This window comes from Salvelinus namaycush, chromosome 23 (genome assembly GCF_016432855.1).
Source record: "Salvelinus namaycush isolate Seneca chromosome 23, SaNama_1.0, whole genome shotgun sequence".
NCBI lineage: Eukaryota > Metazoa > Chordata > Actinopteri > Salmoniformes > Salmonidae > Salvelinus > Salvelinus namaycush.
In genome coordinates, this window is record NC_052329.1 from 40936226 (window position 1) to 40962292 (window position 26067).

A 26067-nucleotide genomic window follows, 5' to 3' on the forward strand; every position below is an offset into this window, starting at 1 on the left:
AGATCTAGGCTATAATAGTAGGAACATTTGTATATGAATGTTTGATATTCAATGAAAGTAGTGTGTGTGTGTGTGTGTGTGTGTGCGTGCGCGCGCGTGCATGTGCGCGTGCGCGTATGAAATAGACTTTTGCTAAACCGTTGTACAATCCCATGTACATTTCTCGTGCTCAGTATAGCATATCACTCAAAGACATCTATTCAGTCTCTCTTCCATTCTTATCAAATAAATGTGACTTTGATTAGATTATTGTGTGGGTGCAGCATGGAGTAGCCTAATTTCATTATGCCTATGAGTGGAAAAAAACATAGCAAGGTATGACAAGCATTCCTCCTTTAAACTTTTATCTTCGACGGATTTACTCAAAATAATGAGCCATTCGCAGTGAGAGGGGTTTAAAAACGCTTTACCGGATTCTGCAAAAATACTTCGACCTAATTCTGATTGGACCATATACGACGTTTCCCCTCTCTCTGGCTTTGACGGGCGGTTGCGAATTTTCTCGAATTTACACGAAAGTTTACTGAAGATGAAGAAATGGATTTTGTTAAACTGCTCGGGACTGTTCTCGCCGTTTTCTGCCACCTAGGATTCACCCAATTTGAACACAATGGTGAGTGTTGACAGGGAAACAATGTCAAACTTGTCAAAGCCCGTTGTCAAAAGGTAACTGTATGATTAACCAAAGGTTATCTAATGCATTGCAATATTGCGCTTTTTTTGATCGTGCGAAAAAAATCTTATTATGTATTACCCAACGAAAGAAGAAAGATTTTGGATCGTTAAAATGTTTAAATAGAAACTTCAAATGTCACCCAAAATCGAGTGTTTTTGTAAACTAGATGGCAAAAACAGTCACTGCAATATTTCTCTTCAATAGGCCTAGACATTGCCCAAGAGCAGACTTTTTGTTTAGGTTTGTGTGTTGGGAACCTATGTTCGTTTTGAGATGGGCCATTATGCTCAGAAGTAGGCTACAGATTTAGAAGACCAATGTGGTATGTAATAGCCTGAAGGTGGTGCAAAAATCAAGGTGGGCCATATTACTTTACAGCTTATTCACTGTGGTTTGCAACATTATTAATAAATGCCCTAATAAAGAAAATACGACAGTAAAAATAAATAAATAATAACATACAGCCTATTCATAGTGCTACATGCAAGCACTTATGAAAAACAATACAACATTTCTTAAGCTTATGGCAATAGGTCTACATAAAATCAAGAGATCTTGCACATAGGCCCATTATCATGTAATCCATGTAGGTTAATACATGTGCCTTATGTCCTTACAGTTTACATAACAACTTGCAATGTTAATTCCACTGAATTACCATTCTGATTTGACGTTATTTATTACCCATGTTTAGATTAGCAATTTTCCAATTGAATTTGCAATTTGATTTTGCATTCTTGATTTGCAATTTCTTGTTTTCCAATGCGATGCACTGTAGGCCAGAGGATCTGCCGGCGTGGCACAGAGCGACCCTGCTACAGGATCAACTACTTCCAGGACCCACGGCGGAGGATGACCTTCGGTGATGCCAGGAAAGCCTGCAGGACGGATGGGGCAGAGCTCCTCAGTATTGAGACTGACAATGAGCAGCGTCTGGTCGAGAGGTTCATCCAGCAGTTGCAGGCCACTGATGGGGACTTCTGGATCGGGTTGCACAGAAGCCCACGCCACTGGGTGACTACCATAGGATGCCCTTCGCAGTACTACTGGCTGGATGGCAGCAAGGCCAGATTCAGGTGTTCTTGTGTTTTACTTTGGTTTCAAGTCTAGGAGATCCCTGTAGCAAAAAGTCTTGGAGATCCCTGCAGCTGTTGGCATGCACACCACAGGAAAATACAGGGCCATAGAGATACCTCACATGACTCACAGTAATCTGAGAGTCATCCAAGAGCATCAGGGATTAACATATGTTGGGGGTCATTGCTATTTTATCGGTACAATTTGTATTATCATAAATGTTGTGGTTTTGGCAGTGTTGGGAAAGCTACTCTGAAATATAGTTTACCAAGCTACCAATTACTTCACACTGAAAGAAGTTAATCTACACTAAAGGTACCCTCAAAAAATATAGTTGACTTAACTAAAGTTACTTTGAAAAAGTAGTTCACTTCATCCAAACTACTTCATGAAGAATTATCACATGTAAATCTGAAATGTCATAGACGACAAGTTGCAAGAACAGATCACCGTTGTCAGATGTTAAACAGAATGTGTCATTTACCCTATTAATCACAAAATAAAATGCTTCCAGTGAGAATTAGGCAGGTCTGAGGCCGAAAAAAGGATTGCAAAAAGAGTAGTGTGTAGTTCCAGTAGTTAGCTACACCACTACATGGCAAAAGTTATTAACTACTGAAAACACTACCATGATTTGAATTTAGTTCAACTACCACCAAGCTACTGCAAAATGTAGTTCAATTACTAGTTGAACTACATAGTTCACTACTCCCCAACACTGGGTATCAGTAGGATGAGAGTCCATTTTCAGAGGCATGCTGTTGACTATCAGAGGATCTCTGATAAAGTTGTTGACCTATGGAAAACACGCTTGTTGCAGAAACTGGCATTGGGACGAGCCATCGTGTGGCAACGAGATGTGTGTGGTGCTGTACCACCAGCCCTCTGCCCCCCCCGACGAAGGGGGGCGCTTCATGTTCCAGTGGAACGATGACAACTGCAACACCAGGAACAATTTTGTCTGCAAGTACACCGAAGGTGAACTGTACCCTGGACACGTTCTGAGTAGACAAACGTTGTGGAACATTGCAGATAGAAATGTTATGAATAGAGTTGACATGATTTGTTATTCTACATGTCAGAGAGTTATGTTTGTTTCACATCATGTTTTTCTATCTGAACGTTCCACAACATTGTGCCCTGCTGAACATGGCCCCGGTGTCCTTGATAGTGTCCATATTTAGACATGAACAGATTAAAAGGGTTGTATTCAAAGGACAGCAAATGTAAAGAAAGGGACCTAAACAGGGAGGGACTACCTGAATTTGTCCAATTAGATTCTCTCGTTTTTGTTGACAAATTTTTTTTGTTACGGAATGCAACAGTGTGCACTAATGAATTCGGCAATGTTACATTACATTTATCCTATCTCAATCCTGTAGTTTATTTCCGCTGAAGGAGATCATATTGTATGGTATGATTTTTATTGAATACCAGTTTATCAACAAGGAACCATAGAAAATATAATTCACAGTCAATATAGTCCATATTCTTTTGCAGCTGACGATTGTCTCTTTCTCTCTCTTACAGAAAAGTTACCAGTGTTTACTGTGGTGTGGAATTCATTATACACAGGTAAACCCACCCCTGCAACTAACATTCAGATTTTTTAAGGTCAAATATGTGAATCCTTGAGATGAGTGATTTGTTGATACTGAGATCAACAGCTTGAACACTGTTATGACATCACCATTCTCAATCTCCGAAGTGTCTATGTATAGGATGACATCTAGTGGTAAAGATTTATGAATCACAATATGATATAATAGGAGAGAATGTAAAAGAACATAAAAACTTCATCAGTGTCATTGAATCAATCCTCTTACCAGATAATAGAGGCTATGCATGACAAATACAGTAGGCTATAGTACAGTTACATATTACCAGTGAAGCTGCTTGAAATTGTTGCTCTGATTTGAGTTTATTCCTAGAGAGTTTATTTGCGTATTAGTCATACTGTACTTGTTTACACATTGCTGCATCACACATGCTCAATCTTTCTTCTCTGGCGAAGACAAATGTTTGCTTATTTTTGGTCTGCACATTTATTTGGGCAATATGACGTTTTTGTATATCAATCCAATTTACAGTGTCTGTCTATTTACAAGTTTTGCTCATTATCTATTTTCCAGTTGCCCCAATTATATCTTTAATACCAATCCTCCCATCAGCTAAAGTGAGTGATGAGAAGACAAAACTAGGACTGTCTGAATCATCAGGTAAAAAATCTGCACTCTTCATGTCTATCGAGTTTGATCCTTGGTTATGAAATATTGTACATTATAAACTGGGTGGTTCGAGCCCTGAATGCTGATTTGGCTGACAGCCATGGTATATCAGGCCGTATACCATGGGTATGACAAAACATTTGTTTTTACTGCTCTAATTACGTTGGTAACCAGTTCATAATAGCAGTAAGGCACCTCTGGGGTTTGTGATATATGGCCAATATACCACGGCTAAGGGCTGTGTCCAGGCACTCCGCATTGCGTTGTGGGTAAGAACACCCCTTAGCCATGGTATATTGGCCATATACCACACCCCTTCATGCCTTATTGCTTAATTGTGTCCCAAATACAATAAATTATCTCCTCATTTATTTTCCAAAGTTTCTTTCCAAAAGTATTCATAGTGAGGTGCCAACTTACTGTCATTAGCCTGGTCCCAGATCTGTGTGTTTGTGCTATCACGTCAGCTCCTTTTCATTGACAATGAGTGACAAGGAGTTGACATGATAGCGCAAACAGATCTGGAACCAGGCTATAATGCCATTGTCTTACCTCTGGTGTTTTTTTTCTCCCTGCAGTATCTCTTTCAGATAATGCCCTGTATGTCTCCTACATTCTATTTGCTACTATCCCTATTCTACTGCTGCTGCTTGTGGCTACAGGAGTCTTCTGCTATAAACGGGCTGCCAAAAGGTAATACTTGTTCGCTTCATTGAATAATAACAGGTAATAATACATTTTTGTATGTTAGGCACCTGTCAAGGTCACCTAACATTATTTAAAAGTATGTAAAAAAGAATCTATAAGTAAAAAATGACACAGATAAGAGGGGCAAAACAGAGGAAGCTTGCAAGAGGGCTTGTGAAACATAATCAACATCAGACATCACAGAGCATGAGATAGCCTTCAGAGATGTTTTGTTTTGAGGTTTAAATGCCGTACTTGAAATAAGCAATGATGGAGGTGTTTGTGGCTCGCAACAAGCCGTCTGTAACTGATAGTGTAACTGTCTTTATTCAGGAGAAAGTCTCAAACGGACCGCTACCCTAAGCAAGAGCAATGGGGTACAATGTCCACTGCGGCTTGCAACATCCAAGGACCCTATGCCTACCGGGACATCACCAAGCTTCAACCAGCCGATCTGGAGAGCATGGCACCTGAATCAATCAAGAAGATGTCCTTCTGTGCCTCCTCTTTTGATTCCCATTGTGATGATTACGAGAATGTTTCAAACAAGGAGACAGTGACAGAGAGTGGCTTTGTGACCAATGATATCTATGAGGCCTGCCAAAACCAGGGTCGGCACTATCTCAACGAGACTGGATGGGTGGAGAATGAGATCTATGAGTAATGTTGCAGCCCTGCAGTGCCTCTCTCTTTACCACATGTCCACTGGGCCATCTGGGCATCTGACTCTTTTTGTCTCCATTCATCTTTCATATCTCCTGCTGGTGGGTTGTATGGCATCATGTGATGCGAGACAGGACGGACAGATCCTGGGTGGTATTATAAAGTGTTCGCTTTAGGGTACGCCCACTAACCGTACAAAGAGGCCTATGGTGTCACCCCTATTTGAGGTTTCCTGTGTGGAAGTTGATGTCAGGGAACAGGACAATATCTTCGTAAATTCGGATAACAGAAGTCTGACCCCACGATAACTCTGAGCCATGGCCGCCTGCGAGAGATGATCCTCCCAGTGATGTTTACCAAAGCCTCCACTGCTATGACACCAGTGTGAGCTGGCTGGATAGTCATAATGTGCCTTTTCATGGATACACCAAAGTCCTGGTTGAATAACAGAGTGTAGCATTTGTTTATTTGCCTATTCCTTTGTCTTCGTCTTATAATCTTGTATTTATCACAATGTTGTGAAGAAAATCAAGAACATACATGTTTTGCCTTCATGGTAGATTCAAGTGGGCCTGACTAGAGTGTTGTGAAAAAGTAGTCTAACGAGCTGAAGCTGAGTGTTCTTGGAGGATGTCGGACAGGAAATACCAAAAGCACATCTGGAACTTGCACATACAGGAAATCTAGCAGTGACAGCAGATGCTTTTGGGGTGCTGCGCTCAACAGTTTTCCATGTAAGGCTGTCACGATAGGTTAATTAACAAAACATGTACTGCTGGACCTGTAGGCCTATATTGGTAATATTTCAAATATCGCGCACCGCTCTGGTTACAAATAAATGTTTTGTTTTTAGTTTTTTTATAATAATGTGCCTTTATTGTGTTTTTGTGTACAAAAAGAAAGAAAAATAGACAATTTATAAGCCGTAAAACCTTTGGTAAGATATAGCTTACTTTACTGTACTATTGCAAACAGTACTTACTTATGGTTTCCATATTGTTTGTTTGACCAGCAGATGGTGCTGTTTCATGTAATATTTTAACTGTCTTTCCATTGGTCTCTAACTCCAGCAGTTTCACTAAAATTCTATGTTGATCGCAAGATGTGCAATGGGTATGTTAAAAAAAGGATAATAATGTGCTAATATTCTGTCATATGATTGTATTATTCTCAAACCAATTGATTTGGCTTAATAACCTGTATCTAAAATGTATACTGAACAAAAATATACTGAACAAAAATATAAATGCAACATGCAACAACTTCAATTTCAACAATTTTACTGAGTTACAGTTCATACAGTATAAAGAAATCAGTCAATTGAAATAAATGTATTAGGCTCTAATCTATGGATTTCACATGACTGGGCAGGGGCGCAGTCATTTTCTCACAAAAGGGCTTTATTACAGACATCAGCAGTCTGGGTGGCTGGTCTCAGACGATCCCACAGGTGAAGAAGCAGGATGTGGAGGTCCTGGGCTGGCATGGTTACACATGGTCTGCGGTTGTGAGGCCGGTTGGAAGTACTGCCAAATTCTCTAAAACAATGGAGGTGGCTTATGGTAGAGAAATTAAGATTCAGTTTTCTGGCAACAGCTCTGGTGGACATTCCTGCAGTCAGCATGCCAATTGCATGCTCCCTCAAAACTTGAGACATCTGTGGCATTGTGTTGTGTGACAAAACTGCACATTTTAGAGTGGTCTTTTATTGTCCCCAGGACAAGGTGCACCTGTGTAATGATCATACTGTTTAATCAGCTTCTTGTTATGCCACACCTGTCAGGTGGTTGGATTATCTTGGCAAAGGAGAAATGCTCACTAACAGGGATGTAAACAAATTTGTGCCCAAAATTTACGAAGAAAATACACTTTTTGTGCATATGGAACAATTCTGGGATCTTTTATTTCAGCTCATGAAACACTTAACATGTTTTGTGTATATTTTTGTTCAGTGTACAAACCTTGCAGAACACACACCATCCAGCATAATCCAAATTAATGTTTGCCGTATTTTACCACAGCCGTAAAGGGCAATTGCAACCAACAAAAGTTATAATAAAATGTATTAGTGGTTGCATCACTTGCATGCATCATTTGCTTTGTGCATAAGCATGTACACGTTACATAGTCAGAGCCCAGCTGAACACACACCTTCACACATCAAAACAACATGCATGCATGGATTAATGTGCTAGTATAAATGTACATAAATAATTCACCAGTCCAATCCCTGCACTTTGACTCAGAGTAACAAAAGCTTTTTCTGTGCACCTGCGGGTCAAACTTCAAAGTCAACCCTCCACTCAGGGCGGCGAGCAAACAGATATCAGAATAGCAATGTTACCGGTTGACGTAAGAGGTGGGTCCGGTTGGCTTGGAAACGAATTGGCACTGAAGCGTGGAACCGCTTCAGAGGCCCGCCCCCTGTACAAATACCCCATGGCTCTGACGTCAATGTACGTCAACGAGAGAATATGATGCCTCCTGCAACTCAACTCATGTACTTTAGCTAATATAGGTAGCTAGCTGAAATATTATAGCTCTATTGTATTGGAGAACGTGGCGTGACAGCCGTAAATGTCTTCTGTCGTCTCCTTGGTCTGACGGGTCCTTAACGTTCAAACTGGCCGAGAAATGTACTTCGTCTATTTTTAATAGACAACATTTTAGCGGGCGGTTTGTTTCCCCTTCAACATCTGTAGGCTCAAGTCGCGAGCCCCTAGGTCCTCACCCCAAACCCTATTTAATAAAGAATGGTCATGGCTGACAATCACCAAAAACAGATGGTCCGGGGTCCTGTCCGAGTGGGCTTCTACGATATCGAACGTACTCTAGGAAAGGGTAATTTCGCCGTTGTGAAGCTGGCAAGACATCGCATTACCAAGACCGAGGTGAGTGCTGAGAATTAGCTAGCTGGCTGGCTAGCATGCTAGTTAACGGTGAGCTAAGCGTGTGATTCTCTTGCAAAGGGCACTAACCTTGTCTTTTAACTAACACGCTAGTAGTTACTTGCCCCCTGCATTGCAGTTGTAAGTTAGCTAGTTATCTAAAGTTATATTTGCACATTTATTCTGTAGTTGTCTCATTCTGTTCACATTTGACATTGACATGTTTAGACCACTTCACACCTACTTAGTTTCCTATGTTGCAAACAGTCTTTTTTTTGCAAAGATTTTGACCCGTACATGAAGAAAGTTATAGACTAGTAACTTACAAACTATTATGTAACTTGATAATCAAAACTGTTTATGATAAGCAAAATTGGGTGTCACCCAGTTTTACATTTAGACAACGTTAGCCTAACTATGAAGCTGATTCATTCATGTGTGTTCATGCCATGAGATTCACATGATCCCATCACTTTGTAACCTCAATGTTGTGCAATACACTGCCTTTCTTTAACCATGGATCAATACCTTGCTTCATTACTCTCACTAACAATTGTGTGCAGTTTGTATAATGTGGTCAACAAGCCACTCCATCCATAGTCCTTGCCCCCCCCCCAGCACTACACAGCTGATTCAAATAACCAACTCATCATCAAGCTTTGATTATCTGAATCCGCTGTGTAGTGTTAGGGCAAAAACCAAGTGTGCAGCCGTTGTGTACACTATTCACAGACGCTAATAGTCCTTGATCATGACTCTCATTTCCATTACATTACACATAAGTCATTTGACGAAGGCGACTTCTGTGCAGGGGAGTTTTGTTAAGTGCGCTGACACTCAATCTGAACATTAACAAGCGTAAGGACCGTATCTTTCATATCAGCGATTTCCAAAAGGTTAAATTGATAAAATCAAACTTTATTTGTCACATGCACCGAATACGACATGTGTAGACCTTAACCAACAGTGCAGTTCAAGAAAGAGTTTACCAAATAAACTAAAGTAACACAATACAATAACGAGGCTATATACAGGAGGTACCAGTACAGAGTCAATGTGTGGGGTTACAGTTTAGTTGAGGTAATTTGTACATGTAGGTAGGGGTGAAGTGACTATGCATAGATAATAAACGATGAGTAGCAGCAGTGTAGAAAACAAATGGAGCAGGGGTGTCAATGTAAATAATCCAGTGGGCTTTTCATTAATTGTTCAGCAGTCTTATGGCTTGGGGGTAGAAGCTTTTAAGGAGCTTTTTGGTCCTGGACTTGGCGCTCCGGTACTGCTTGCCGTGCGGTAGCAGAGAGTACAGTCTATGACTTTGGTGACTGGAGTTTTTGACCATTTTTGGGGCTTCCCCCTGACACCGCCTAGTATATGAACTCAGCAAAAAAATCAACTTCCTCTCACTGTCAACTGTGTTTATTTTCAGCAAACTTAACATGTGTAAATATTTGTATGAACATAACAAGATTCAACAACTGAGACATAAACTGAACAAGTTCCATAGACATGTGACTAACAGAAATTGAATAATGTGTCCCTGAACAAAGGGGGGTCAAAATCAAAAGTAACAGTCAGTATCTGGTGTGGCCACCAGCTGCATTAAGTACTGCAGTGCATCTCCTCCTCATGGACTGCACCAGATTTGCCAGTTCTTGCTGTGAGATGTTACCCCGCTCTTCCACCTAGGCACCTGCAAGTTCCCTGACATTTCTGGGGGGAATGGCCCTGGCCCTCACCCTACAATCCAACAGGTCCCAGAAGTGCTAAATGGGATTGAGATCCGGGCTCTTCGCTGGCCATGGCAGAACACTGACATTCCTGTCTTGCAGGAAATCACGCACAGAACGAGCAGTATGGCTGGTGGCATTGTCATGCTGGAGGGTCATGTCAGGATGAGCCTGCAGGAAGGGTACCACATGAGGGAGGAGGATGTCTTCCCTGTAACGCATAGCGTTGAGATTGCCTGCAATGACAACAAGCTCAGTCCGATAATGCTATGACCCACCGCCCCAGACAATGACGGACCCTCTACCTCCAAGTCCTTCGATGATAAACGCGAATCCGACCATCACCCCTGGTGAGACAAAACCGCGACTAGTCAGTGAAGAGCACTTTTTGCCAATCCTGTCTGGTCCAGCGACGGTGGGTTTGTGCCCATAGGCGACGTTGTTACCGGTGATGTCTTGTGAGGACCTGCCTTACGACAGGCTTACAAGCGCTCAGTCCAGCCTCTCTCAGCCTATTGAAGACAGTCTGAGCACTGATGGAGGGATTGTGCATTCCTGGTGTAACTCGGGCAGGTGTTGTTGCCATCCTGTTCCTGTCCCGCAGGTGTGATGTTCAGATGTACCGATCCTGTGCAGGTGTGTTACACATGGTCTTCCACTGCAAGGACGATCAGCTGTCCGTCCTGTCTCCCTGTAGTGCTGTCTTAGGCGTCTCACAGTACAGACATTGCAATTTATTGCCCTGGCCACATCTGCTGTCCTCATGCCTCCTTGCAGCATGCCTGAGGCACGTTCACGCAGATGGGCAGAGACCCTGGGCATCTTTCTTTTGGTGTTTTTCAGAGTCCATAGAAAGGCCTCTTTAGTGTCCTAAGTTTTCATAACTGTGACGTTAATTACCTACCGTCTGTAAGCTGTTAATGTCTTAACGACCGTTCCACAGGTGCATGTTCATTGAACAAGCATGGGAAACAGTGTTTAAATCCTTTACAATGAAGATCTGTGAAGTTATTTAGATTTTTACAAATTTTCTTTGAAAGACAGGGTCCTGAAAAAGGGACGTGTCTTTTTTTGCAGAGTTTAGGTCCTGGAATGCAGGAAGCTTGGCCCCAGTGATGTACTGGGCCGTAAGCACTACCCTCTGTAGTGCCTTGCGGTCGGAGGCCGAGCAGTTGCCATACCAGGCAGTGATGCAACCGGTCAGGATGCTCTCGATGGTGCAGCCTTAGAACTTTGAGGATCTGGGGACTCATGCCAAATTTTCAGTCTCCTGAGAGGGAAAAGGTGTTGTCGTGCCCTCTTTACGACTGTCTTGGTGTGTTTGGAGCATGATAGTTTGTTGGTGATGTGGAAACCAAGGAACTTGAAACTCTCGACCCGCGCTACTACAGCCCGTCGATGTTAATGGGGGCCTGTTCGGCCCGCCTTTTCCTGTAGTCCACGATCAGCTCCTTTTGTCTTGCTCACATTGAGGGAGAGGTTGTTGTCCTTCAACCACACTGCCAGGTCTCTGACCTCCTCTCTATAGGCTGTCTCATTGTTGTCGGTGATCAGGCCTACCACTGTTGTGTCATCAGCAAACTTAATGATGGTGTTGGAGTTGTGTTTGGCCACGCAGTCGTAGGTGAACAGGGAGACCAGGAGGGGACTAAGCACACACCTCTAAGGGTCCCCAATGTTGAGGATCAGCGTAGCAGATGTGATATTGCCTACCCTTACCATTTGGGGGGTGGCCTGTCAGGAAGTCCAGGATCCAGTTGCAGAGGGAGGTGTTTTATTCCCAGGGTCCATAACTTAGTGATGAGCTTTGTGGGCACTATGGTGTTGAACACTGAGCTGTAGTCAATGAACAGCATTCTCACTTAGGTGTTCCTTTTGTCCAGTTGGGAAAGGGCAGTGTGGAGTACGATTGAGATTGCGTCAACTGTGGATCTGTTGGGTTGGTATGTGAATTGGAGTGGGTCTAGGGTATCCTGGAGGATACTGTTGATGTAAGCCATGACCAGCCTTTCCAAGCACTTCATGGCTACTGACGTGAGTGATACGGGCAGTAATCATTTAGGCAGGTTACCTTTGCTTCCTTGGGCACATTACTATGGTGGTCTGCTTGAAACATGTAGGTATTACAGACTCAGTCAGTGAGAGGTTGAAAATGTCAGGGAAGACACTTGCCAGTTGGTCCGCACATGTTTTGACTACACGTCTTGGTAATCCGTCTGGCCCCGCGGCTTTGTGAATGTTGACCTGTTTAAAGGTCTTGCTCACATCGGCTACCGAGAGCGTTATCACACTGTCGTCCTGAACAGTTGGTGCTCTCATGCATGCTTCAGTGTTGCTTGCCTCGAAGCGAGCACAAAAGGCATTTAGCTCGTCTGGTAGGCTCACGTCACTGGGCATCTTGCGGCTGGGTTTCTCTTTGCAGTCCGTAATAGTTTTCAAGCCCTGCCACATCCGACGAGCGTCAGAGCCGGTGTAGTAGGATTCAATCTTAATCCTCTATTGATGCTTTGTTTGTCTGAGGGCATAGTGGGATTTCTTATAAGCGTTCGGGTTAGTGTCCCACTCCTTGAAGCGGCAGCTCTAGCCTTTAGCTCGATGCAGATGTTTCCTCTAATCCTTGGCTTCTGGTTGGGATATGTACTTGCGGTCACTGTGGGGACGACAACCTCAATGCACTTATTGATGCAGCCGATGACTGGTATACTCCTGAATGCCATTTGATGAATCCCGGAACATATTCCAGTCTGTGCTAGTAAAACAGTCCTGTAGCGTAGCATCCGTGTCATCTGACCACTTCCGTATTGAACGAGTCACTGGTAATTCCTGCTTTAGTTTTTGCTTGTAAGCAGGAATCAGGAGCATCGGTTTGTGGTGGTAAATAGACGGCTACGAATAATATAGATGAACTCTCTTGGTAGATAGTTTGGTCTACAGTTTTATAAGGTACTCTACCTCAGACGAGCAATACATTGAGACGTCTTTAATATTAGACATCTCGCACCAGCTGTTATTGACAAATAGACACACACCCCCACACCCCCGCACCTTGACTTATCAGACATAGCTTCTCTGTCCTGCCGGTGCATGGAATATCCCACCAGCTCTATATTATCTGTCGTCGTTCAGCCACGACTTGGTGAAACATAAGATATTACAGTTTTTAATGTCCCGTTGGTAGTAAAATCTTGATTGTAGGTTATCCATTTTATTTTCCAATGATTGCACGTTGGCCAATAGAACGGATAGCAGTGGGAGTTTACTCACTCGCCTACGAATTCTCAGAAGGCAGCCCGACCTCCGCCCTCTTTTTCTCCGTCTTTTCTTCACGCAAATGACGGGGATTTGGGCCCGTTCCTGAGAAAGCAGTATATCCTTCGCGTCGGACTCATTAAAGATAAATTATTCTTCCAGTTCGAGGTGAGTAATTGCTGTTCTGATGTCCAGAAGTTATTTTCGGTCATAAGAGATGGTAGCAGCAAAATTATGTACAAAATAAGTTTAAAAAATAAGTTACAAACAATGCGGAAAAACTAACAAAATAGCACAATTGGTTAGGAGCACGTAAAACGTCAGCCATCCCCTCCAGCGCCATTCTACACGCCATATCTCCATGTTACAGTGCTTATTCTACCCCCACAAGCCATAAGACTCCTGAACAGCTAATCAAATGGCTACCCAGACCAGGCCCACCCATTTACTCTGTACTGGTACCCTCTGTAAATAGCCTCGCTATTGTTAATTTACTGCTGCTCTTTAATTATTTGTTACTTTAATGTTTTATTTTTGACTTATTTTTCTTAACTGCATTGTTGGTTAATGTTTTGTAAGTAAGCATTTCACTAAGGTCTACACGTATTGTAGTCGGCGCATGTGACAAATAAAATGTTATTTGTTTATGGAAAACAGACGGAAGACGAGGCGACCACCTGTGCTAATTAGCTACGGTATGTAGTATACTCCGAACACTTGTGTGTAACTCGGGAAGTGTAGCAGAAGTGACATTTCATCGGATGGAGGCACCCATAGCTTTATTGATCTGTGCAAAACGTATGCATGGCTGAAAACTATAGGGTTTTCGAGAGATAAGACGCTAACTGCTTTAGCGCCTTTTGACGGTAGAATCTAATGAACGGGGGAGTTTTTTGTTGAGCCCCGATGCTTGCTCTAAACGTTAACACGCGTCTTTGCGGTACAGTTCTGGAAACATAAGGAACTTATCTTTCATATCGGCAATAAAGAATTTTCAAAAAACAAAAGGTTAAGTTACTAACCTTTTTATAGGGTTAGAGTTCATACACGGCCGTATTTCCATGTTACATTGCTTGTTTACGGAAACAGACGGAAGACGGGTGGATTAGGGAGAGGCTATACGGACACACCTAGTTCCCAAATTGATGACATGTTGCGCAGTTGAGAGTCGGGTGGAGCTTATTGGATTCAGTTCAGTCAGTCCTCCTGATGCGCCCTTCCCAGCTTCTTAGTTTATGCTTGCTAGCTTGCAAAAAGAGCAGCATGGTGCTAGTTAAAACTTGTAAAAGAAAGTAATGTTTGTTTCGATGGGCGAGGGAGAAATAACTTGTTGTTAGGGCTGGCACAATTATCGTGTAACCGACAATTAAGGACATTAACCGTGAACACATTTTTTGTTGTTGTAATAATCGTCTTACTACTTACTACTACTTCTTATGGGTGGATTCAACGTTATATTTAGTAGATATAGTTTACCCAAGAACACTTTAAAAGGAAGTGGGTAAAGCTATTAATAATTTTACGAGCAGAATGGCACATTCGGGAGGATTATCATCATTTCCAAAAGTTCCAAGCGGTCAACACCATTCGTTTTGGAGACAGGGGTGTCACCAAAGCTGTGTTGTATTTAGGGCTGAGCCCATTTAGTCGACTGTTCGGTTGTTTGGTCGATAGGCTGTTGGTCGACCATTGCGGAGGCCGCGGGATGGCACACCAGTATCGCCAACAGTACATCAATCAAGTTTATTTTATATAGCCCTTCGTACATCAGCTAATATCTCGAAGTGCTGTACAGAAACCCAGCCTAAAACCCCAAACAGCTAGTAATGCAGGTGTAGAAGCACGGTGGCTAGGAAAAACTCCCTAGAAAGGCCAAAACCTAGGAAGAAACCTAGAGAGGAACCAGGCTATGAGGGGTGGCCAGTCCTCTTCTGGCTGTGCCGGGTGGAGATTATAACAGAACTATGCCAAGATGTTCAAAAATGTTCATAAGTGACAAGCATGGTCAAATAATAATCATGAATAAATGTCAGTTGGCTTTTCATAGCCGATCATTAAGAGTTGAAAACAGCAGGTCTGGGACAGGTGGCGGTTCCATAACCGCAGGCAGAACAGTTGAAACTGGAATAGCAGCAAGGCCAGGCGGACTGGGGACAGCAAGGAGTCACCACGCCCGGTAGTCCTGAAGTATGGTCCTAGGGCTCAGGTCCTCCGAGAGAAAGAAAGAGAGAAGGAGAAAATTAGAGAGAGCATACTTAAATTCACACAGGACACTGGATAAGACAGGAGAAGTACTCCAGGTATAACCAACTGACCCTAGCCCCCCGACACATAAACTACTGCAGCATAAATACTGGAGGCTGAGACAGGAGCGGAAGATATCCGAAGATACCCCCGGACAGGGCCAAACAGGAAGGATATAACCCCACCCACTTTGCCAAAGCACAGCCCCCGCACCACTAGAGGGATATCTTCAACCACCAACTTACAATCCTGAGACAAGGCCGAGTATAGCCCACAAAGATCTCCACCACAGCACAAACCAAGGGGGGGCGCCAACATGTACTGTTAATTACCATAATTCCTCATCTATAACGTTTGTTTGGTTAGGGCAATTTCTGTTAATGCATTCAATATATTATTATTCTAGTCTTACCATTGTTATTGTAGGTGTGGACACGTTGATTTTAGAGCGCACAACCTACAGTAGACTACACTTGTGATTTAAAATGTTGATTTCATTCCATTTACGAGTTGTCAATTTATTCATTGTCTTTTTGTTTGGAGCTCTCCTGTCAATCTTGAGGAAGGACACGCACTTGATTATTCATAGAAGTAAGTAAGCGGCCAACAAGTGCTCAGCATATGTGGAAACTCCAAGACTGTTGGAAAAGCATTCCAGGTGAAGCTGGTTGAGATAATTCCTAAAGTGTGCAAAGCTGTCATCAAGGCAAAGGGTGGCTACTTTGAAGAATATAAAATATATTTAGATTTGTTTCACACAAGCATTTCTACACCTGCAATAACATCTGCTAAACACATGTATGTGACCAATAAATTTGATTTGACATTTTTGGTTACTACATGATTCCATATGTGTTATTTCATAGTGTTGATGTCTTCACTATTATTCTACAATGTAGAAAATAGTAAAAATAAAGAAAAACCCTTGAATTAGTAGGTGTGTCCGAACGTTTAACTGGTACTGTAGCTAGCTAATTAGCACAGGTAGTCCACTGGGAGAGGCTATACGGAGACGCCAGGTGCCCAAAATGTATGACGCATGTCATGCAGGAAGAGTTGAGTGGGGACGAACGGATTCGGTTCAGTCAGTTGTGCTAATGAGCCCTCACCAGCTAGCTAATGTATTCTTGTGAGTTCAACGAGAATTAGAAACTTGTCTGCCAAAGTTGGGACTTGAGAGAGTCATTCCATTTCGATCTGGGTAATTGTTTATTTTTATGTAGATATTAATGCCGTAGTTGTACATTTTCAGTGAAAATCACTACAATAAATGTGCTTCAGCTGTCATCCTGGCATGATATTGGCCACACAATCTACCTACTTCCCTCTCCTTACTGCAGGACAGCAGTGCTCGGCATTAGCCGGCAAGCAGGAACTAAGGACACACTGTGCCCTGTGATGTTGTGTTGCCTGCTTGCACTGCAAACTCTCTCAATGAGCAGTAGACTGTATCACGGTGACTACCAACACTACAAGTTATTTTTTGTGTAGGCTGCTATCCTACTCCAAATATAATCAAGTGGGATGGAACAAATTGGCTACGTTAGCTGCTGCCAGCAACATCTGCCCGGTGAAGCAAAACAGTGGGAAGAACCTCGATACAACCTCGTTACGCTAGCTAATTGGCATGTCAAGGTGACATCCAGATGGTGACAAATGTTTCCATATATAGACACACACCCTATATTTGAATAAAATCAACTATGCATAGGCTACTGAGCTTGTCTGACGCTTTAGGCACTGCGATTTAAAAAGACCATACAAATTACAAAAGACGGAGCCAGAGATCACTATAGCCTAACCAGAAGAAAAATAACTCTTCTTGACCAGACCCCCCCCCCCACACACTTCGCAGATTCTGCCCCTTACACTCCTGAAGTTGCTGGTAATAGGCTTCACCAGCGGTCGGCAACCTTTTCCATTTGGAGTATCGTACCATTTCTGCTGATCTGCGTGCCAGTTGTGATTTCTCAGATGCACATTTTCGTGGAACAGTTTCATTTAATTTATAATAAGTCTTCATATCTTAAAATCAATGTCGTGGTTAATCAATATTCTATCTAAATGATACAAATCTAAAAGTATCTTTATTGCCATTATTTAATAATAGGTTACATAGCTTACAAATATATTTTGATTTGTTTAACACTTTTTTTTTTGCTACTACATGATTCCATATGTGTTGTTTCATATTTTTGGTGTTTTCACTATTATTCTACAATGTAGAGAATATTAAAAATAAAGAAAAACCCTTGAATGAGTAGGTGTCCAAACTTTTGACTGGTGCTGTATATGCGTCTCCACACCTGTATGTAAATAGAAGACGGACGCCACAAACGTGTTGTCAATGAAAAATACAGTTGGCTGCAACTGTGTTAACTGTGTAGAGTGTATGTGTGCTTTTTGCGTTTGTGGAATTATTTTGATGTGATTTGAAAGTAGGGGGATTTATGTTTCTATAACCATACCGCATTTGAGAATCGATTCACATTTAGATGGAGTATTTGTCTGTTTTGGCTTCCAAAGCCATTTCGCCTTTAACTAGAACATTTTAAGGTCCTTGGATTATAATGAGTATCGTTAGGCTCCTTTAGTCCATTATGGGGCTACTCTGTACATAACTAGTAATTGCAAAGCAAATCCGTCAGCCCCTGTTTAGTGTTTACCTCTTGGATATGGTATTAGCAGCAGCCCACTTTCCTGGATTCTTGACATTGCAAGATTTAAAATCTCTCTCGTTACTCATATCGTCTTAGTAATCAGTAGGTCCTCAGTTCAAGAATGCCCCCGACCTTACTTGACCTCCTTGTAGTGGCTGGCAGTAGGCCTAACGCCTCATCACACCGAAAGCGTCTTTGTGTTTTGGTACACCAGAAGTACATTCATTTCCAATGGAACACTGCGTTTGCCTTGCAGAGGCAGTTGCAGTGCGTTGTGTGATGCATAAATTGGAAATATTGAACGTATGCATCAAACAATATGCGTAGATGGCTTGACAGAAATGGTAGCAGGAGGTGAATGTTGAACTTTTGTTGCACACATATCCAGATAATGCTGCGTACCATTTTGCGCAATGATTTTGTAGGTGTGATCAAGGTGTAAATGTCTTCTGTTCATAACGAAGAGGGAGGGGAGCATTAGTGCAGTGATATGGATGTAATCAAGCATTGTATTGGGTAGAATGATTAAAGGCCTCCCCTCGTTTTGTTTACTCCAGAGCTTGGCTCACAGACACTTGGATCTCTTCAATTCCTGGTGTTGATGAAATGCTGTTTATGAGAGAGCGAGACTTGGGATATTGCATGTTATCATGACATGGACACTGTTAATCAACTCTTGCAAGGATGAAGAAATTGCCTGTTTTCCAGCAGCTTCTGCTAGTGTCTGCCTCCCTTACCTCTCACCCAGTGTGGATGACAGAATATAAAAGCTGTTTATGATTTCCCCTAGCAAACAGTTTTTTTGTGCAAAGGATAGCATTTGAGGTTTATTGTCTGTGCTCGCCTTGCAAGAACTTAAGAGTGCTGTGGAATTATATTAGGGAGAGCTAGGCCTACTGCTTACCACTTTTGCCTCTGGACTTTCTTAGAATTATCTGCCTCAGTCTAAGCAACACTCTAAAATGTATGCCTAAACATTTAAAATATATATAATATACAGTGGGGAGAACAAGTATTTGATACACTGCCGATTTTGCAGGTTTTCCTACTTACGAAGCATGTAGAGGTCTGTAATTTTTATCATAGGTACACTTCAACTGTGAGAGACGGAATCTAAAAAATCCAGAAAATCACATTGTATGATTTTTAAGTAATTAATTTGCATTTTATTGCATGACATAAGTATTTGATACATCAGAAAAGCAGAACTTAATATTTGGTACAGAAACCTTTGTTTGCAATTACAGAGATCATATGTTTCCTGTAGTTCTTGACCAGGTTTGCACACACTGCAGCAGGGATTTTGGCCCACTCCTCCATACAGACCTTCTCCAGATCCTTCAGGTTTCGGGGCTGTCGCTGGGCAATACGGACTTTCAGCTCCCTCCAAAGATTTTCTATTGGGTTCAGGTCTGGAGACTGGCTAGGCCACTCCAGGACCTTGAGATGCTTCTTATGGAGCCACTCCTTAGTTGCCCTGGCTGTGTGTTTCGGGTCGTTGTCATGCTGGAAGACCCAGCCATCTTCAATGCTCTTACTGAGGGAAGGAGGTTGTTGGCCAAGATCTCGCGATACATGGCCCCATCCATCCTCCCCTCAATACGATGCAGTCGTCCTGTCCCCTTTGCAGAAAAGCATCCCCAAAGAATGATGTTTCCACCTCCATGCTTCACGGTTGGGATGGTGTTCTTGGGGTTGTACTCATCCTTCTTCTTCCTCCAAACACTGCGAGTGGAGTTTAGACCAAAAAGCTCTATTTTTGTCTCATACGACCACTTCTCCCATTCCTCCTCTGGATCATCCAGATGGTCATTGGCAAACTTCAGACGGGCCTGGACATGCGCTGGCTTGAGCAGGGGGACCTTGCGTGCGCTGCAGGATTTTAATCCATGACGGCGTAGTGTGTTACTAATGGTTTTCTTTGAGACTGTGGTCCCAGCTCTCTTCAGGTCATTGACCAGGTCCTGCCGTGTAGTTCTGGGCTGATCCCTCACCTTCCTCATGATCATTGATGCCCCACGAGGTGAGATCTTGCATGGATCCCCAGACCGAGGGTGATTGACCGTCATCTTCAACTTCTTCCATTTTCGAATAATTGCGCCAACAGTTGTTGCCTTCTCACCAAGCTGCTTGCCTATTGTCCTGTAGCCCATCCCAGCCTTGTGCAGGTCTACAATTTTATCCCTGATGTCCTTACACAGCTCTCTGGTCTTGGCCATTGTGGAGAGGTTGGAGTCTGTTTGATTGAGTGTGGGGACAGGTGTCTTTTTATACAGGTAACAAGTTCAAACAGGTGCAGTTAATACAGGTAATGAGTGGAAAACAGGAGGGCTTCTTAAAGAAAAACGAACAGGTCTGTGAGAGCCGGAATTCTTACTGGTTGGTAGGTGATCAAATACTTATGTCATGCAATAAAATGCAAAATAATTACTTAAAAATCATACAATGGGATTTTCTGGATTTTTGTTTTAGATGCCGTCTCTCACAGTTGAAGTGTACCTATGATAAAAATTACAGACCTCTACATGCTTTGTAAGTAGGAAAACCTGCAAAATCGGAAGTGTTTCAAATACTTGTTCTCCCCACTGTATATTCCTTTACACAAAAAAGACCTCAAGGGAATCCTTTTGAATGTTTTGTCCAGGGACTCATCACTGTATTCTGTGTTCCACAGGTTGCCATTAAAATCATAGACAAGAGCCAACTAGATGCTGTGAACCTGGAGAAGATCTACCGGGAGGTACAGATCATGAAAATGTTGGACCACCCGCACATCATCAAGTTGTACCAGGTAAACCTCTCCTTTTTAAAACACAAGTATACAAAATATAATCCATTTTTATTTGTTCCTCTGGGTTTTTGTATAAATGTGCAATGCCTATGGTCATTCAGGACATTTTTCTAATGGGTGAGCAAACATCTCCAATCTACCTGGCCTTCACAGTCCTCGACCTTCATAGATATCAGAACTGACGTCTGACTGAGTTAATAACTAACCAACCAACCCTCTCCAAGCAACGTGTCAAGGTGCTTAACAAAATGTCACCCAAACTGTACTGTAGGGTTCAGCCTCTCGTGTTAAAAGCAATGTTCAGCTGTCAAGCTCCACAATCAGAGGAGGTCCTCTACTAGTCAACCCGAAAATCCCACCCCAGACTTCACTTTTCTTACATAAGTCTTTAGGTCCTGTTGGTCATTGGGAATGTGAATAGCAGTTAATTATTATTACACAACCAAATGGCTCTGGTCCAGGCTTTGCTGTGTAATCACGGTGTATCATTATTTCCAACAGCTCTTCCATACAAACGGCATGGGTCAATTAGTCATTTCCTTTCAGGCCTCATAAACAGAGGGCAGCAGGCTTGGCATCGGCTCTCTCATCTCCAAACAACCAACCCCCCCCCCCCGTTCAGTTTGTCTTGGGGTCTTTGCTTCACAGGATGCCCCCTCAGCGGACTCAGAGGCCCAAGTTTCCCACAGTCACATACACACACACACAGCTCTTCACTGTTTCCAATGAACTCATCTCCACCTTCATCAATATATGGCCTATTTGTCCCCATCAAGCGTTCTCAACAACACAGAGAAGTTGTAGGCTATAATGTTGACATTTGCATGGGATAACAATCCATGTAATTTCCCCCTTTGCATCATTGACCAAGTACTGTGACAGAATTTGGATAGTAAGTGCCATGTGATCGGCATGTTATGGAAAGCACTGGGAAAAGTGACATTGATTATCACTACAGGGTTTTTGGTCAAATCATGAAGACAGGGGCATATTGGTCAGAAATGGTGTAGAGTAAAGGGTAAGTTAGCCCAGATGGAAATTTACATGAAATAACCACTTTGTGGGATTTCTATGTGAATGTATCTGATTCATTAATGCGTTTATTTATTTTTTATCTCTATTCATCCTTTTGTTTTCTTTGGCTAATTCTAGGCCACGTCCCAAATGGCATCCTATTCCCAATGTGGTGCACTACTTCCCATAGGGCTCAAAAAGAAGTGCACATAGGGAATAGTGTGCCATTTGGGATGCTGCCCTGGTGTCCTCCCACACACACCGCTGGCTGGCACTATCAGTACCGTCTCTCTACTGGGAATAGCAGAGCCGTTTAACCAGAACATCATTCCCATTCTCTCGTGTTCCATATTTGTCATTTTTGTCATTCCAAAAAATAAAGCATTCTTTTTTTGCTGTGAGCAGCAAATACGAGCCTTTACGGTGTGCCATTTGCAACATTTACTCTGCTGATCAACGCAAGTTTGTATTAATTCCTTTGTTCTTTTATGATCCTTTCGTTTAAGACTGTTCTGCTGTTCTCAGTACACCCACGTCAGCCAGCCTAATACTGTTCCAGGAATCTATGCACGAGGATTATCAGATGAATTTACATCTTAACGGCACCAAGGTCATTTTCTGAGGTTGGTGTTAATCTGTTTTGCTGTGTGCTTATTGCTTACTCATTGTTTCCTTCCCTTTTTCACAGGTAATGGAGACCAAGAACATGCTCTACTTGGTGACAGAGTATGCCAAAAACGGGGAGATTTTCGGTAAGTGAAGCAGACGTACCAAGTGAATTTGTACCGGACTGGAAACGATGTCAAACAATTTTATCTGAAAGATTTCTTTTGTCATGTGTCGTCAACTCTCCTCTCCTGTTAGTTATATTGTGTACTTGCATGCTGTAGCCTATACGCTGTGTACAAAACATTAACAACACCTGCCCTTTCCATGACATAGACTGACCAGGTGAATCCAGGTGAAAGCTACGATCCCTTATTCATGCAACTTGTTAAATATATTTCAATCAGTGTAGATGAAGGGGAGGAGATAGGTTAAAGAAGGATTTTAAGCCTTGAGAGAGTTGAGACATGGTTTGTGTGTATTTGTGCCATTGAGGGTGAATTGCCAAGACAAAAGATTTAAGTGCCTTTGAACCAGGGGCTTGGTAGTGCAGTGGTTCCCAAACTGTGTTGGTGGGGCGTGGGGATCTTTTTACATTTGATTTCATTTTTTGCAACTCAGCCCGGCTTCCAAGATACTCTTGAAAGTTGTAATAGTAGAATGCACAAGGTGCCATTTCAACATTTGGTAGTGCATAGTTCCTCTTGTCATGTCAGTCATTGCATACGTTCGAGAGCTTTTATAACTTGTAAGAAATGACCGGATCAACTAGCCCATGTCAGCTAATGTTTTTTAGCCCATACATTTTATTTGTAACGTTTTAGTCACTCAAATATCACATGAATACACATTATACATGGCAAAATGTATAGAATTACCTAAAACTGCAGAATGTTCTCTGCAGCCCATGACAAAAATGTGTAGAATTGCTTGAAATAGGCTTTAAACCGACAACATTTTCTCTCCGCCAACCAGAGGGGTGTGAATAGTTTTGTGTCATGGACCGTGCTTGTGCACATATAAATAAATGTGGCACGCACACAGGGGTGGTGCAAAATGTTCCCCAATGCTGGAAGGGTGGCCTGAGTGAAAAGGTTTGGGAACCCTGTGGTAATGGGTGCCAGGTGCACCGGTTTGTGTCAAGAACTGCAATGCTGATGCGTTTTTCACACTCAATAGTTTCCCGTGTGTATCAAGAATGGTCCATTACCCAAAGGACGTCCAACCAACTTGACACAACTGTGGGAAGTATTGGAGTTAACATGGGCAAGCGTCCCTGTGGAACACTTTCGACACTTTGTAGAGTCCATGCCCCGACGAATTGAGGCTGTTCTGAGGGCATTGAAGGTCCTCAAGAACACAGTGGCCTCCATCATCCACCACCAAGACTCTTCCTAGAGCTGGCCACCCAGCCACACTGAGCATTCGGGGGGAAAGGCCTTGGTCAGGGTGGTGACCAAGAACCCGATGGTCACTCTGCTAGAGCTCCAGAGTTCCTCTGTGGCGATGGGAGAACCCTCCAGAAGGACAACCAGTTCTGCAGCACTCCACCAATCAGGCCTTTATGGTAGAGTGGCCGGACAGAGCTACTCCACAGTAAACGGCACATGACAGCCCACTTAGAGTTTGCCAAAAGGCACCTAAAAGGACACTCGGACCATGTGAAACAAGATTATCTGGTCTGATGAAACCAAGATTGAACTCTTTGGCCTGAATGCCAAGTGTCATGTCTGGAGGAAACCATCCCTACGGGAAGCATGGTAGTGACAGCATCATGCTGTGGGGATGTTTTTCAGCGGCAGAGACTGGGAGACTAGTCAGGATCGAGGGACAGATGAACGGAGCAAAGTGCTGCGAGATCCTTGATGAAAACCTGCTACGGACCTCTGACTGGGGGCGAAGGTTTACCTTCCAACAGGAGAACGACCCTAAGCACACAGCCAAGACAATGCAGGAGTGGCTTCGGGACAAGTCTCTGTCTTTGAGTGGACCGGACTTGAACCCGATTGAACATCTCTGGAGAGACCTGAAATAGCTGTGCAGCGACGCTCCCCATCCAACCTGAAAGAGCTTGAGAAGATCTGTAGAGAAGAATTGGAGAAACTCCTCAAATACAGGTGTGCCAAGCTTGTAGTGCCATACCCAATAAGACTCAAGGCTGTAATCACTACCAAAGGTGCTTCAACAAAGTACTGAGTAAAGGGTCTGAATACTTATGTAAATGTGATATTTCCTTAATTTTTGAAAAACCTGTTTTTGCTTTGTCATTATGGGATATTTTAGAATAATGCTGTAACATAACAAAATGTGGGAAAGGCAAATGGGTCTGAATACTTTCCAAATGCATTATATGTTACTGATTGGCTTTTACGTAATCAGAAAGGAACGCTTATTTTGTCTGTTGAAGGACAGGCAGTAGGGAAAAGGAATGCCTCCACCTGTTGTGAGATGATTTGATTAAATGTTCCCTTGAGTTCCCCACCATTTGCATATCTTGCCCCAAAGCTTACTTTCAGTGAATATTGATTGTCATGGGTGAGAACCATTGCGTTAAGCCCATATAATTAGAATTCTATGATTGTGAGTCGAGTAGATAGTCTAGGAAATCATCTCTAAATTCACTATGTTTTGACTTAACAAGTCTGGTAGTTTGTCCTAAGACCGTTGTTTACATTGTCGTGCCACTTGGATGGCACCCACCGGAGCAGGGAGAGGGCAAGGAGGCGGCACGGGTTAGTAGCGCTTGTCTGACCTCCATATTCAGTTTAGAAGTCAGTCAAAACAGGCTTTCTTCAATACCCGTCTGTATCTGTATAGAGTTGATACAGGCTTACCTGTCCGTTCTATATGCCCACCATATAAGATGGAATCTAAACCTAAGAATATATCGTATGATGTAGGTCAAGATGTGAAATGTGAAAAGCACGTTAGCAAAGTTAGCTTTTGTACAGTACATGGATGTCACAGACAGGCCTTCTTCCCAACGCAAGCCATTTCCCAATGGTTATGTAAAGTGATTTGAGTTGTTTTGCATGATGTTTGACACATTGTACTGTAGGCAGTGCAGAGCTGTGTACAGTGATCCTCTTGTTCTGTGTGACTGAGGGTATGCACAAGGTGAATGGGTTGGTTAACCTTTTTGCCCCGTTAAAAAGTGGAAGACAAACATTTGGGATTTTACTACTGGACTGCAGCAGTTATTGATATGAGAGGCGAGAGGTATACTAGCTGTGAAGAATGAATAAGAAAGTGGTCATGAAAGGAGGGCAAAACCAGAAGAAATAACCTAATTCGGTTCTATAAGTCCTATCTTGATGTACCATTGCGGTAGGAGGCGCATGTTCTATTACCAACAGACGCGCCAGGCTCGCTGGTCTGCTCCAATATGAACCAGCACTGGTGCCACCAGCCATCTTGGTTAGGTAAGCAGCATTTTCTGGTTCTCGCATTTTATATACAGTTGAAGTCGGAGGTTTACATACACCTTAGCCAAATACATTTAAACAAAGTTTTTTTTTTACAATTCCTGACATTTAATCCTAGTAAAAATTCCT

The 26067-nt window shown here is 42.7% G+C and overlaps 2 protein-coding genes across 3 annotated transcripts in view; both read left to right on the plus strand.

Annotated features, from left to right (window-relative positions):
• Window positions 1-201: 201 nt before the first annotated feature.
• On the plus strand, window positions 202-6195 carry laynb (layilin b). The gene is made up of 7 exons (XM_038961625.1): window positions 202-613; window positions 1455-1752; window positions 2574-2731; window positions 3284-3328; window positions 3886-3972; window positions 4560-4674; window positions 5002-6195. Exons 1-7 carry the CDS (start codon window positions 538-540, stop codon window positions 5330-5332), a joined length of 1110 nt encoding a protein of 369 aa, XP_038817553.1. The 5' UTR covers window positions 202-537; the 3' UTR covers window positions 5333-6195.
• Window positions 6196-7802: 1607 nt separating this feature from the next.
• Window positions 7803-26067, plus strand: part of sik2b (salt-inducible kinase 2b) — a 63315-nt gene continuing 45050 nt past the window's right edge. For both annotated transcript variants that reach the window (XM_038961626.1, XM_038961627.1), the window contains exons 1-3: window positions 7803-8222; window positions 20777-20893; window positions 22596-22659. In XM_038961626.1, the coding sequence (XP_038817554.1) occupies window positions 8085-8222; window positions 20777-20893; window positions 22596-22659 (319 nt within the window). In that variant the 5' untranslated portion in view covers window positions 7803-8084. The remainder of the gene's footprint in view (window positions 8223-20776; window positions 20894-22595; window positions 22660-26067) is intronic.